The 14,140-nt window shown below is 36.8% G+C and overlaps 1 protein-coding gene across 1 annotated transcript in view; it reads left to right on the top strand.

Moving 5' to 3' along the window:
* The window catches only part of lrp1aa (low density lipoprotein receptor-related protein 1Aa), a 135,451-nt gene that overhangs the window by 115,772 nt on the left and 5,539 nt on the right, over nt 1–14,140 (top strand). The window contains exons 73-84 of the mRNA XM_073825539.1: nt 2,664–2,842; nt 3,026–3,132; nt 3,222–3,341; nt 3,586–3,762; nt 4,010–4,150; nt 10,033–10,203; nt 10,367–10,528; nt 10,761–10,944; nt 11,869–11,967; nt 13,630–13,700; nt 13,814–13,907; nt 14,070–14,099. Coding sequence (XP_073681640.1) covers nt 2,664–2,842; nt 3,026–3,132; nt 3,222–3,341; nt 3,586–3,762; nt 4,010–4,150; nt 10,033–10,203; nt 10,367–10,528; nt 10,761–10,944; nt 11,869–11,967; nt 13,630–13,700; nt 13,814–13,907; nt 14,070–14,099 — 1,535 coding nt within the window. The remainder of the gene's footprint in view (nt 1–2,663; nt 2,843–3,025; nt 3,133–3,221; nt 3,342–3,585; nt 3,763–4,009; nt 4,151–10,032; nt 10,204–10,366; nt 10,529–10,760; nt 10,945–11,868; nt 11,968–13,629; nt 13,701–13,813; nt 13,908–14,069; nt 14,100–14,140) is intronic.

Raw genomic sequence — 14,140 nt, 5'->3', positions numbered from 1 at the left:
GAATTATGAGATTAAACTTGCAATCATTTTTTTTTCTCAGAATTGTGTGATATAAACTCATAATTAAATTTTTTTCTTAGAATTGCATGATATATACTCACAATTGTGAGATATAGTCAATTTTTTTCTCATCACTTATTTTCTCGCAAATGCAATTTTGTATGTTGCAGTTCTGACCTTTTCTCACAATTGAGAGTTTATATTTCACAATTCTGACTTTTTTTCTCAGAATTATGAGATATGAACTTGCAGTTGCGAGCTATAAAGTCCAATTTTGAGGGGAAAGAGAATTGATATTTTCTCAGAATTGCGAGTTCATATACCACAATTCTGACTTAACTCGCAATTGTAAGTTTATATAGTCAGAATTAAGAGATATAGTCACAATTCTGACTTTTTTTTTCAGAATTGACTATTTCTCAGAATTGCGGGAATTGAGTAATTATGACTTTATAACTCACAAATGCAAGTTTATATCACAAAATTGTGAGTTTATATTTCACAATTCTGACTTTTTTTCTTAGAATAATGAGATATAAACTTGCAATTGCGAGTTACAAAGTCAGAATTGCAATTAAGTCCAATAAATTCCAATTTTGAGGGAAAAGAGACGATATTTTCTTAGAATTGTGAGTTCAAAACCCACAATTCTGACTTAATAACTCGCAATTGTAAGTTTATATAGTCAGAATTACAAGATATAAATGCACAATTCTGACTTTTTTCTCAGAATTGTGACTTTATTTCTCAAAATTGTGGGAATTGCATAACTCTGACTTTACTCACAAATGCAAGTTTATAGGTGTGTTCGAGCTCATGCTGCGCTGCGCAGACCGATCGGCGAGATTAGCTGAAAGCAGTCGGGGAGGAGCTGAAAACGGAGCCGTCAAGTCGGACACGTTGGTTGCTTCCTCAAACATGGCAGATCACGTGGCGTTTGCCTACTTTATTGCAGATGAACTGGAAGCTATAGAAATACCTTTTTTGTTGGAAGAAATGCAGCACATGCAAGTGAAGCAGCAACTACAGATTTCAGCATCAATCAATGTTGACCACATTACATTAAATGTCTGTGACATTTTAGTTATTCCATAAAAAAATATTACTTAAATATGCAGCTGAATACTATAAGTGGTCTGTATGAAAAAAGTACAATAATAAACTTATGCACAAATCCAATATAAAGAATTTAAGGGAAAAAATGTACTGCAGTCAAAAGATCGTAAACTTTTTACGAAATGGCATGCAAATTGATTTGTTATGCAATTATATGGATTGAAGCACGAAACACGCGTGATCATCGTCATGTGGTGAATGTGGCCAATCATGAGAAGCTGTGATGTCATCGCAGCCTGGTGCAGTCGCTCCTGAAATGCTGCGCCGGCTGAGCAAGCCGGCTGTTCTCGAAACGCTCTCGCGTTACTTTGATGCCACACGTGAACGTCACGTGGTGTCGGCGCCGGTTCAAGTCGGACAAAATTTCTAACCGGCATGCACTACTTCAAGTCAGCCGCCGATCGGTCTGCGCAGCGCCGTATGAAGTTGAACGCACCTTATGTTACCCTGGAAATCCAAAGGTCTCGCGAGAGCACATTTTGAATTGTCTCTGCAAGACACTCTGGCATCGAGCAATGTTGCACTTACTGCATTACGTAAGCAGTTCTGGGAACCAATCAAATCGGTGTATCTGATGTAGGCGGGCCAGAGGCGAGCTAAGCTGATGACGACAGCGCTGCGACGTCCGGAATCATTTAGTAAACAAAGACGGCTACAGATAAACACCAGTTGTTTGAAACGGCTTTGGCCGCTACAATGAACGAGTTAGACTTGGCTTTTCATATAAAAGAGGAACAGAAAACCGCGCTCGAATCGTTCCTTTGCAAGAAGGACATTTTTGCTGTTTTGCCAACTGGATACGGCGAGAGTTTAATCTATCAGTTAGCTCCGCTGGTAGCTAAGCGAATGGGGCTTAGTGAATTTGTGATTGGTCGTGGCGTTATCCAATTGCGTGCAGTGAGAGTTTCAAATGCATGCTTGGTGCCGCCCCTCGAGTTAGGACCTTTTCATTGCTCGATGCCAGACCCTTAATCTTAATAGATTAGGGTCTGGATTTTTTCCAGGCTAAGTTTATATCACACAATAGTCAGATTTGTGAGTCTGTATCACAGTTTTGAGAAAAAAAAAAGTCTGAATTGCAAGATGTAAACCCGCAATTGTGAGAAAAAAAAGTCTAAATTGTCGCAATGACCTTTTTTCATTCATTATAAATATTTTTTACAATAAATATTCAATTTAGGATGCATGTTAAATAAAATAAACCCATATTTGTTTATTGTTGTTTTTTATTTTTATTTTTTTATCTTGGGTGAAATATTGAAATAAGACTTTTTAAAAATAATATAACTTCTTTTTTGTAAAACTAAAACTATACAATGAAGCAATGATAAAATCACAAATAAAGTATATTTTAATCAAATAAATGAAGCAATAAAGTAACATTAAAGCAGTAAAGTAATATTAGGTAACAGCAGTATTTCAAATCACAAAAGAAAACCACAAACATGCAAAATATGTTGTAAACATATTTATCTAAAACAGTGCAGAGTAAACTAAGAATGACTTTAACAAAAGGAACAAATGAAGTAATCTTTGATTTGTTGTAGATCCCTGGTCTGAAGATGCCTCGTGGGATTGCTGTGGATTGGGTGGCCAATAACATCTACTGGACGGACTCGGGTCGTGATGTCATTGAGGTGGCACAGATGAACGGACGCAATCGCAAGACCCTCATCTCGGGCATGATTGACGAACCCTACGCCATTGTGGTGGACCCACCGAGAGGGTGAGCGAATCATAAACAGAAAATAGACAGCTCTGTTTGTGTCAGTATATTTTTGCTGCAAAACATTACATTCATTAGTGGTATTTGCAATCATAGTCAATCATACTGTTGGGTTAGCACTCTTTAAATAAGTGTTTGGCTTTGTTTTTAAAACTACTGTATGTTAACCTTTGATTCTTGAAGCACCATGTACTGGGCCGACTGGGGAAACCATCCTAAAATCGAGACAGCTGCTATGGATGGTACCATGAGAGAGACACTGGTACAAGAAAACATCCAGTGGCCCACAGGTCAGTCATCCTGTGACTCAAACACCATTCATACTTATTTAAACACCTGGGACACCCGTAACATGACCTCTGTTGGGTTTGTTTGCCAGGTCTAGCTGTGGATTACTTCAATGAACGTCTGTACTGGGCTGATGCCAAACTCTCTGTTATCGGGAGCGTCAAACTGAACGGAACAGATCCAGTCGTTGCTGTCTCCAGCATTAAAAACAGTTGAGTCACTTTATCAATTTAGGTCAACATGCATTCCCATGCTAAAATAGTAGGATGTTATAGGACGACAAGCCTGGTAAAATTGTTTCACTAATGCGTCCTTAACTCTGGATTGAAAAGCCTACAGAGAATAAATCATTAAAGCCAAGGACAAAACATGAAAACACATTTTTTGTAATTTAATGCATGTTTTGGTAAAGTTAATGCATCACTAAACTAACAAGTCTTTTTTTTCTCTCTCAGATTTGCACCATCCTTTTAGTATCGACATCTTTGAGGATTTCATATATGGCGTGACCTATCACAACAACTTTGTCTTCCGTGTTAACAAGTTTGGCAAGAGTGCAGTGGAGCATCTGACAACAGGAATGAACCATGCCACAGATTTAGTCCTGTACCACCCTTACAAACAGCCAGAGAGTAAGTCTGGGAAATAAATCTGTCAAACAACTGATTCTTACAAATGACTCAGGCTTTATTATGTGTAAACTCACTCATAAAACATGACAATCAGTGTAGTTTTTGCCCCTTGATTGATGGAGAAATGTACTGGCAGAAATTTTGACAGAATGTTTTGATGAAGTGTTAATTGACACAAATGTGCATGACTTTGGTTTGATTATTAAACAAAAACATATCATGTAAACATTGCTGTTTTATATCACAGTGTCCAACCCATGTGACAGGAAGAAGTGTGAGTGGTTGTGTCTGCTCAGCCCCAGTGGCCCAGTTTGCATGTGTCCGAACGGCAGAATACTGGACAATGGCACCTGTGTGGAGGTTCCCACCCCAACACTGTCCCCAGTGTGTAAGTACTTGAGAAGATACGCTTGAGAAGATAAACAGATTTCATATGGTATTCTTTGAAAGAACAATGATATCTAATGGCTTAGTCAGTATTACATTCTACAGTGCTGTATGAATGGCACAATGTGCTCCTGTGCTATGCAATGCAGTATGCAGTCAGTAACAGCAGTGAAAAAACATAAGAGCCACAGTGGAACTAGTCCACCCAGTCAAAACTGCAAAAATACAAAGCTCGGTCAATGAATCTCTAGATGGTGCAAGCCAGAAGGTTCTATCTCCATTTGATATCTCATCATTATTCACATGTTGCAGCTGATTGGTTTGTTTTCACATCATGAGCTTGCTGCTCAACATTTTAAATATTTGGCCAGTGCTTCACTGTAAAAAGTTTGCTGTAAATTTTACAGTAACTTACTGGCAGCTGGATGCCAGTAAGTTACTGTAAAAATGTTTACAGTATTATTACTGTAAGTGCATTTACAGTACTAAAAGACCTTTACTGTAATTTCATTTACAGTATTTTTATTGTAATTTCATTTACAGTGTTTTACTGTATCTTCAATTACAGTATTTTTACTGTATTTTCAATTACAGTATCAGTACTATAGAGTTTATTTTCATTTATTTTAAACTTTTTTTACCTGTAAAAACAATCCAATTGTCGTATAGCACTGTATTTTAAGATTTTTACCACCCCAACCCCATAAAAATCACAATAACTCATAAGCATTAGTTCTGATAATATTCTTTTTATTTGTTGAACATTTTCTTTTTAAAAGTACAAATTACAAATGTTGACCTCTAGGATACAGCAGAAAAAAGGGCTTCACCACAGTCCCCTGGAGACTTTGTATCATGGCAAACATACACATACTGAAAAGCAAAAATAAGTAAGTACACTACCAGTCAAAAGTTTTTGAACACTAAGATTTTTTTAAAGAATTCTCTTCTGCACACCAAGCCTGCATTAATTTGATCCAAATTACAGCAAAAGCAATACAATTGTGATAAATTATATAAATGAACTGCTATTTGAATATATTTTACAATTTAATTTATTCCTTTGATCAAAGCTAAATTTTCAGCATCATTACTCGTCTTCAGTATCACATGATCCTTCAGAAATCATTCTAGTATGCTGATAAACATATTTTATTTATTTTTTAAATTTTTCAGGATTCTTTGATGAATAGAAAGATATTATTTAGCAAGGATGACTTAAATTGATTAAAAGTGATGATAAAGACATTCATAATGTTACAAACTATTTCTATTTCAGATAAATGCTGTTTATCTGAACCTTCTATTCATCAAAGAAACCTGAAAAAAATCTACTTCACTGTTTTTAGCATTATATTAATCTCAGCAACATCATAATAATAGTTTTTGAGCAGAAAATCAGATAATTAGAATGATTACTGAAGGATCATGTGACTGCAGTAATGATCCTAAAAATTCAGCTTTGAATTAATGACATTTTAAAATATATTCAAAAAGAAAACGGCTCAAAAGTGTACTGTTTTTGCTGTACTTTGGATCAAATAAATGCAGGCTTAGTGAGCAGAAGAGACCTACTTTAAAAACATTTAAAATCTTACTGTTCAAAAGCTTTGTCTGGTAGTGTAAATAAAATAAAATCATACAGTAAAAATGAGTTTGTGTTGTGTTAAATTTTAGTAATTTTGAGTCAATGTTGACAAGCTCTCTGATGAGAAACAGCAGAATGGAATTCAGGCTGATGCTTGTTGTTTGCACCCTCTTTCCAGAAGTCCATCTGATCTGTGACTGTCAATGCATTTGCTGCCACAAAGATTGACTGTCTGAACGAACCTGCAAGCACAAGAAAAAAAAAAGATTTTTTTAAAGCAGTGTTTATAGAATTTGCCTCAACTGTCGAACTTGATGCTGTATGCATTTTTTTATTTTTATTATATACTACATATGAACGCTGTAGTAAGAAAAAAAACTGAAGAAACTTTTTATTGAAATTTTTTATAAAGAATTTTATGAATGGGCCAGTGAATCACTGATTCAAGGTGTTTAAAAAAGGTAAATTCATTCAGTAATTAAACACTGCTGTGTGCAGAGACGCAAGACATGGCTTTGTTTAAAACCGTTTTTACTAAATGGAGCACAAAGACAATATTTTCTTCATGATTTAAATGACTTAATATTACATTCTTGTTTATCTAATTTTGTTGCCCTGACACTTAGTAAAGTCTGCCACAGACCATGCTAAATGCTAACTAATCTGTTCATATAAACATTCTAAACGTGTGTTTCCTAGAAAGTCTGTGCATATAATAAGCCTACTACGATTAAAAAAATCTCTATTTGTTGCTTTACAGTAACAATAATCTAAATTTGACAGATGGTAAGATTGCTATTATGAATTTAAAGGTTACAGTAAGGTAAAGACACCTGAAGCAGCTGCATTTTGCTGTTTAAATGCTGGTTTAATAGAAATCATTTTAATGCGCATGCAAACTCAATCTTGATGTGACAAGACATGGTAATAAAAAACATTCCCAGGGGGGTGTTCCATAAAACAAGTTTACCAAATAAGCCAGGCTTATTTCAGTTAGTCTGACTTATTGTCACTTGATTTGGCACAAAATAAGTCAGACTAACTGAAATAAGCCTGACTTATTTGGTAAACTTGTTTTATGGAACACCCCCCAGGAAATGAATACCTTACGAAATACAATAAATAACAATATAAATACAATATAACTTGCTTAGGATAAAAGCATCTGAAAAATGCATGAATGTAAATGCAATGTAAAACAAAATGTGTTTTGGGTTACCTGATTCTGCATGTCTGTAAAATGGACAGCTGGCTGTATGATGATTCTGCATCTGATGGTCAGCATCCAGTTAGTGCTTGGAGAAATCTCCTGTAACAGACAGTGTCACAACACCCTTTTAGTGTTACTATAGTTTATGATCAGAAAAGACAACTACTGTACAGTAATAAAATTTACATTTTTAATAAAATAAGCATTTATCATATTTATTAGCAAAACTTGCTATATTAATATATTGCTAGTTCGTTACTCTCTTTAAAAAGTTAACCTGTTCTGCAAGTCAGTGGAGAACAGCAGCCTGTGGCTAATTTGGCTAATTTAGTAACGTTAACATTAACTTAGTTAAATTGATGAAAGGGGAAGCTCACCTGTTGTTTGCACCGCAACGACGGCAATCACCAGAAAAGACTCTAATACACCTCCGATGCAGACGACATGACCACGAGACCACAAACTTGAAAATAAAACACAAAAGATGCAGTTAACCGCGGTGTTCAGTTTTACCTCAGTGTTTCATGTTAGCGCGCTGTTTATGTCACGTCTGTCACTGAAGGGACCGTCTATAAAGTTACATACGACATTCATACACACATTTCTTACTTAAACATCATTTGAAGAGAATTACCTTGCTAGCTATAAAGAGGCAGCGTTTAAAAGATATTATGCTGCTCTGTGACTAACGTTAAGTTTGTCAACTTCGGCTTACTGACATTATTAGCTTACCAGTTCATGTTATCGTCGATACTATGGCAGTCATTCACAGAAGAAGATCCAAAATACACCTCCGCGCTCCGACGTTACAGACGACATCCAGACCAGAAACTTGAAAATAACAAACAAAAGAAGGGCTTGAAAATACAGTTTAAAATCTCCACAGAAACAGTGGTGTTGTTTAACGCACTTTACCTCAGTATTTCACCTCAGTTTGCTGTTAAGCTTGAGTAAGGGCTCGTCAGACGAACTAACTTGCATTAAAGGGCAGCCGAATATACAAACGTGTTTCTCAGTTTAAATAAAGTTTATTTCGACTAATATAGGTCACCTTAATTTACTCACCAGTCCATGTTTTCACCGTTATGGCGGCGCCCCGGCCGTCAGTCAGAAAAAAAAAGGCTACCGACATGAAAAACACGATGAATATTGTTAGTTTGCTGTTAACAAGTGAAAACAAATTACAATTGTTCAGTTTTTCATAAAACAGAAATAATATACTAACCTTTTTGTCGAGTTATTGATGCAACATTTCTCTTTTGTCCTTTTTACCGCCACTTCCTCTCAACAGGAGAAAAAAAAATCTCCCTTGCCATTGGTCAATTTTTCGCGGGCAAGTTCACTACTGTAAACGGATTTACAGTAGTGGAGAATTACAGTAGTGATCATATATTTTCCCATAATCCTTTGCAGTTTACAGTAAAATACTGTATATACATTTTACAGTATCTTACTGTAGATATTACAGTAAAATACTGTTCAAATTACAAAAATCGGTTACAGTGTTGCAGTAGCAGTTGCAGCATGCTTCAGAAACCCTTCACCTTCCCCAGCTCCACCTGTATACATCTGCTATGGGATAATTTCACGTATGTTATATATGAGGGTTATTTTATATATGCTATATGTGCAGCAGCAGTATTTCCTACATGCTCATAGCAGCAAGTCTCTGTATTTGCTCTGATGCTGCAGCAGCTTAGCAGATCTATTCCACCAAGACCAAATACATTAACATTACCATGTACATTACGATGCTAAACTCTCAGAGAGTTGTCTTGTATATAATATAATAGGTTGAAAATAAAATGAAACTGCAAAACAATTTTAGTTCTAACACATGCACATCATTTCCACTGAAAATATAGTTTGAAATTCAAGATTCAGGTTGTAAATAAGGTAAGTGCTTATGGAAGAGATTGAGTCTTGAGCTGATATTAAACTGAAAGTTGGTTTCAGTAGATTGAGTGGAGGCTGCAGTTTGTTCCACTACAGAAGAACAGAGAGTGGGAAGGTTTTGGAAAGTGATTTTGTTTTTCATTATGAAGGAACATCTAGGTACCACTAGCACTACCACAGGCAGGAGAGAGAATGTGCTTGTAGGAGTGTACTAAGGTAGTGACAGTCCTGAGGGCCAACGTCAAAGACTTGGATGTGGGCAGAAACAGGTAGTGAGACCAAGTGAGGTGTGACATTGGCCATCTTTGGTAGTTTGAAGACTTTTTCTGGCAAAAAAGAGCAGTAGTTCAATCAATGGAGAACATGAAAGGAGAATGACCAAAAAAGAAAAGAGAAATATAAGTGAATGGCAGGATGGCTGTTATACAGGTATGGGTAAGGATGAGGTCTAGTTGTTTGTCTAGGATTTCAGCAGCTTGAAGTTTGTCTAGGTGGATTTTGAAATTACCAAAAACCTCCAGCAATGCTCCATCCTCAAGGAAAGAGGACCACTGGATGTGTACCTCTTCAAGAAGGTTGTCCAGTTGACCTGGAGGATGATAATTGACTAAATGAATTTTGGCAGGATTAATAGTAGTAATTGCTATTCAAGGGATGTCTAAAAGCAGAGAGATGATTAAAGAGTGAATCTGGACTTAGAGTGTGGTCAGAGAAAATATAGCAACATTAGTGTTGCTGTAGTTCAAACAGTAGAGCTCAGCATTGTCTAAGTCATGGGTTCCATGCCAATAGAATGCCTGAACTGATCAAGTGTAGAAATTAATTGATGTCCACCCATTTATCATCGTATCATCGATATTCTCCGTATTGGTCTTAATATTAATGAATCATTAGTGCATGTTAGTCCAAAGAAAGAAAATGTTTGGGTAGAAATGTTTTGTAGTCTTTCATGAACATAGAAACATCACTTAGGCCACAAGATGCCAAAATAGCTTTTTTAACTATTCAGTTTGGCATAAATCTGGTATGTAACACACTTTCAAACATCAATCTATCAAATCAAATCCCATTCTACATTTTATTCTGGTTGAAAATCATGTTTTATTCTGAAATGTCACATTATGGAAATAAAATGGATTTTTCACCTGGGTTGAACTTTTATAAAAATACTCTTTCTATCTTTCCTCAGCCCCGAGTGGCACCTGTAATCTGCTGTGTCTAAATGGAGGAACTTGTGTCCTGAATGCCAGAAAACAACCCAAGTGTCGCTGTCAGCCTAACTATGGAGGAGATAGATGTGAGGTAAACCAGTGCAGAGAGTACTGCCAGAACGGAGGAACGTGTACCGCATCACCCACAGGTACAATGCCACAAAAACACACTATATGGATCTTTTCACATGTACAATCTTACAGGTTACTGCTGTACAACACATACGTAAGTGAATTCTGGGAGACACCACAATGTATAATTAAAAGGCATATTATGTTATTATAGTAATAAAACAAAACTAACTTTTTCAGGAGCTCCGACCTGCCGTTGTCTGGCTGGCTTCACAGGACCCAACTGTAACCAGCGCACATGTGGGAACTACTGTAAGAATGGAGGAAACTGCACAGTTAACCGTGGAAACCAGCCTACCTGCAGCTGCCCTGCAGACTTCCTAGGAGACCAGTGCCAGTATCGTAAGTACTACAGCCTCTTCTATAGGCTGAAATAAAATGTTTAGGTTTTTCCAAACTTCTCCACTGGACAGGTGTTTTATTTTAAACCCACACACTGGTTAATTAAAAGACGAATAGGGTCCTTCACCGTAATGCATTATTATACAAAGGTCAAAGTGATCCTCAAGCCATGATGAAGAAACTAACTAAGATGAAGTGGGATATTAAACATTGTCCTCTACTTCTCTAACAGGGGCATGTGATGGATTCTGTGATCATGAAGGGACATGTCTGCAGTCCAGCGATGGGTCGAGACAATGTCGGTGTCCTCCACGCTTTATTGGAAACAACTGTGAAGTGGACAAGTGTCACTATTGCCGTGATGGCAAGTGTATTCCAACCAATATCTACCAGACGCATGGAGATGTTACATGCAGGTACAAAATCCTATACTCTAGTATACATATACTTGTTCAAATATACATATGTTAGGGCTACATAGAATTAAATTGATCTGTTTACTGTCTTTATCTCAGTTCTTGTTCAGTTAGCTCGTTTGACACCTTACTATGGGAAATGTCTGTTGTGTGGCCAAACATTAAGACTGTTATAATCACTTAATGGCTGTAGAGCACTGCAGTGATGGTGTATGTCTGTAGACCGATCTGGAATTCAGCATCACCCTGGTTTTCTAGCCACGCTCTATTGTCCAATGCAGGCTAGTGGCCCTGCCCATTCCCTGTTAACTTTTGCACAAGCCCAAAAGGGCATCCTATATTTTTTGACTTGCAGCTTCTGCAACAAGGCTTTCCTGTTCAGTTGCGTCCACACTCTTAAAAATAAAGGTGCTTCACGATGCCATAGAAGAACCTTTTTTGTTTAAGTGGTTCCATTAAGAACCTTTAACATCTGAAGAACCTTTCTGTTTCACAAAAGGTTCTTTGTGGCAAAAGAAGGTTTTTCAGATTATAAAAAGAGATAGTTCTTTAAAGAACCTTGAATGGTTCATTGTGGAACCAAAAATGGTTATTCTATGGCATCGCTCTGAAGATCCTTTTAAAGCACCTTTATTTTTAAGAGTGCATGTTTAATATTGTTGTCTCGATTTGATTCTTTAAGGAGTTACTACTGGAACATCTGGAGCTGACATCAGTGTCATATTGAGACAATGACATTTCAGTGTGCATAAAAACAACATCTGTTCATGCACTACAGCAGTTTTGTTCTCTCCTGACACATACATTGTTGGTTGGAAACTTTAATGTTCATAATGCTTTTCCAACAGTGTGTTTGTTGGTTTCCCTGATTTGTATTAACTAAGTGAAATTACAGAATGTGAATGTGTTTACTCTGTGTTATAGGTGTACCAATGGCAGAATCCAGCCGAGCTGTTATACGTGTGAAGGATACTGTGCTAATGGCCAGTGCTCTCTCAGTGCCACAAACCTCCCACAGTGCAAGTAAGCAGTGTTGTTTTAGTAATATTTACAGCTATTTTGCTTTTTCTTTTGTTTAGTTTTAGTAACTACTTTGTTCTGCCATGAAACTCTAGATGACACAGGCTGACGGGTTGTTAACGTAACTGATAATATCACAGAGTTATACGACTTGGCACAAGCTTATTGGTTCATGTTCCATACGCAACCAATGATCTTGCAGCTTTTTTATATTGCTGTTAGCATTCACTTGGGCATTTCAAAGCACGCTTTTAGAGTTCCTCTGAAACCCTCCACCTTCCCCAGCTCCACTTGTATAGATCTGCTACGGGTTATTTTATGCTATTTGTGCAGCAGCAGTATGTCTTAAATACTAGCACTGTATCGCCATATGCTTTGGCAGAAGCAAGTGCTGTACTTGCTTGCAGCAGCAGCAGCAATAATCTACAACTACAGCAATAACCATCAGCAGCAGCAGCGTAGCAGATCTATTCCGCCAAAACCAAATACATTAACATTGTCATATCATCTACCTCCAACTAGAAAACCAATTTCTCGATATTTGAAACCTCATTTCTTCTTTTCGTGGCTAAAGCTGTGCTGCTTGTCCTCTGTCATTTAGACTACAAAAATATTTATTCTGTTGATGTTGCTTTCGATTCTTAAGTCAAGTTTCTGCACCAAATCTTTGGCTAGAATGTTGTAGCAAACCTTTGCAGTAAATGCTATTTCTATCTATGCATCAGTCTATCTGACACCATCAACCACAGAATTCAGACCAGCAGGAAGTAGCATTTCTATACTAGTGTTTTAGTTCTTATGCTATCTGTACAACATGTCTCATCATGTAAACTGGACAGGTTCTTATTCTTCACCATGTGTGGACCACATTATAAAAATGCAGGATCCTGCGATTTCAAGCTCCATAACATTAAGTTATAACATTAAGTCCTTCTTAAGAAGCTCATCATTGTACTATGACTATAACTATGTGAGAATTTAGTAGCAACAGCATTGTTCATTGTGCAGTTAATAAATAGGCTTGATTTTGCTGTTTTGGGTTTAGGTCAAGGTCATTTTTTTTTTTTTTTTTTAATGAACTGCAGCATTTTAAACCAGCTGCAAGCATGATGGGGAAAACTGGTTGACACCAGCATATATGGCACTACAATAATCAGTCCTCGCTGAAATAAATGCCAGAATGACTGTCCGTAGATCGTTTAAAAAAAAAAAAAAAAAACTTGAAGCTTCCGTAAACTCCTAAGTTGGAAAACATGGGTGCAGATATTAGCTTGCAGCTGTCCTAAATTAGAGGCCAGACTATCTAACTAATGAGGGGAGCCAAATAAGATGACTTCAGTCTTATTTTCATTAAATTGAGGAAAATTATCACCCATCCAACTTTTAATGTAATTTACACAAGCTAACAAAGCAAATAAGTACGTCATACCGGATTTTTTTGGCAAGTATAATTGGGTGTTGTCTGCATAAATATGATATAGAACCTTGTGAAATTCAAAAATGGAGCAGAGAGGAAGCATGTAGAAAGCAAATAAAATGGTACCCAAAATGGAGCCCTGTGGCACCCCACACATAACAGAAGCAGGCAATTAATGAAACTGACCAATCTCTAGAACTAAGAAAGCTCCTCTTTGGTTTGTTAAACCCCTCTGTTGCTCTATGTAGATGTCCTCTTGGATGGGATGGTCATCGCTGTGAGAATCCTGCTCCCAATGAAAATGCTGAATCCAGTAGCCGTAAGTGATTTTTTTTAAATTCCAGTTTAAAACTAGTTAAAGGTTTTGTTAAACATGTATCTTTTTGATATAAATATCTTAATAATACTTGTTATAATACTTGTTTCTTTTAGGAACAGCTTCAATAGTTATTCCATTGGTTTTACTGCTACTACTGGTGTTGCTGATTGGTGGAGCAGTGTTATGGTACAGAAAAAGAATGAGAGGGTGAGTATATTATATAATTGAACTTCTGTTCTTTTTCAAAAGATTTTCACCTCTATAAAGTGTTGTACTGTGCAGAATTTGAAATATAAGCAACTTCCCATCCCCAAAACACCTCTTTTCTCTCCTTCTTTCTTGGTAAACCGCATCTGCTCTTTTCCGTAGGCTTGGCAAATCCCGCTCCAAGCGACCGCGGTAACGGTCTTTGTCCATTATGTCTTTATTTTGTCTCTCTC

This window comes from Garra rufa, chromosome 20 (genome assembly GCF_049309525.1).
Source record: "Garra rufa chromosome 20, GarRuf1.0, whole genome shotgun sequence".
Lineage (NCBI taxonomy): Eukaryota > Metazoa > Chordata > Actinopteri > Cypriniformes > Cyprinidae > Garra > Garra rufa.
The sequence above is the reverse complement of the archived record's forward strand: the minus strand, read 5'-3'. Positions and strand labels throughout refer to the sequence as shown.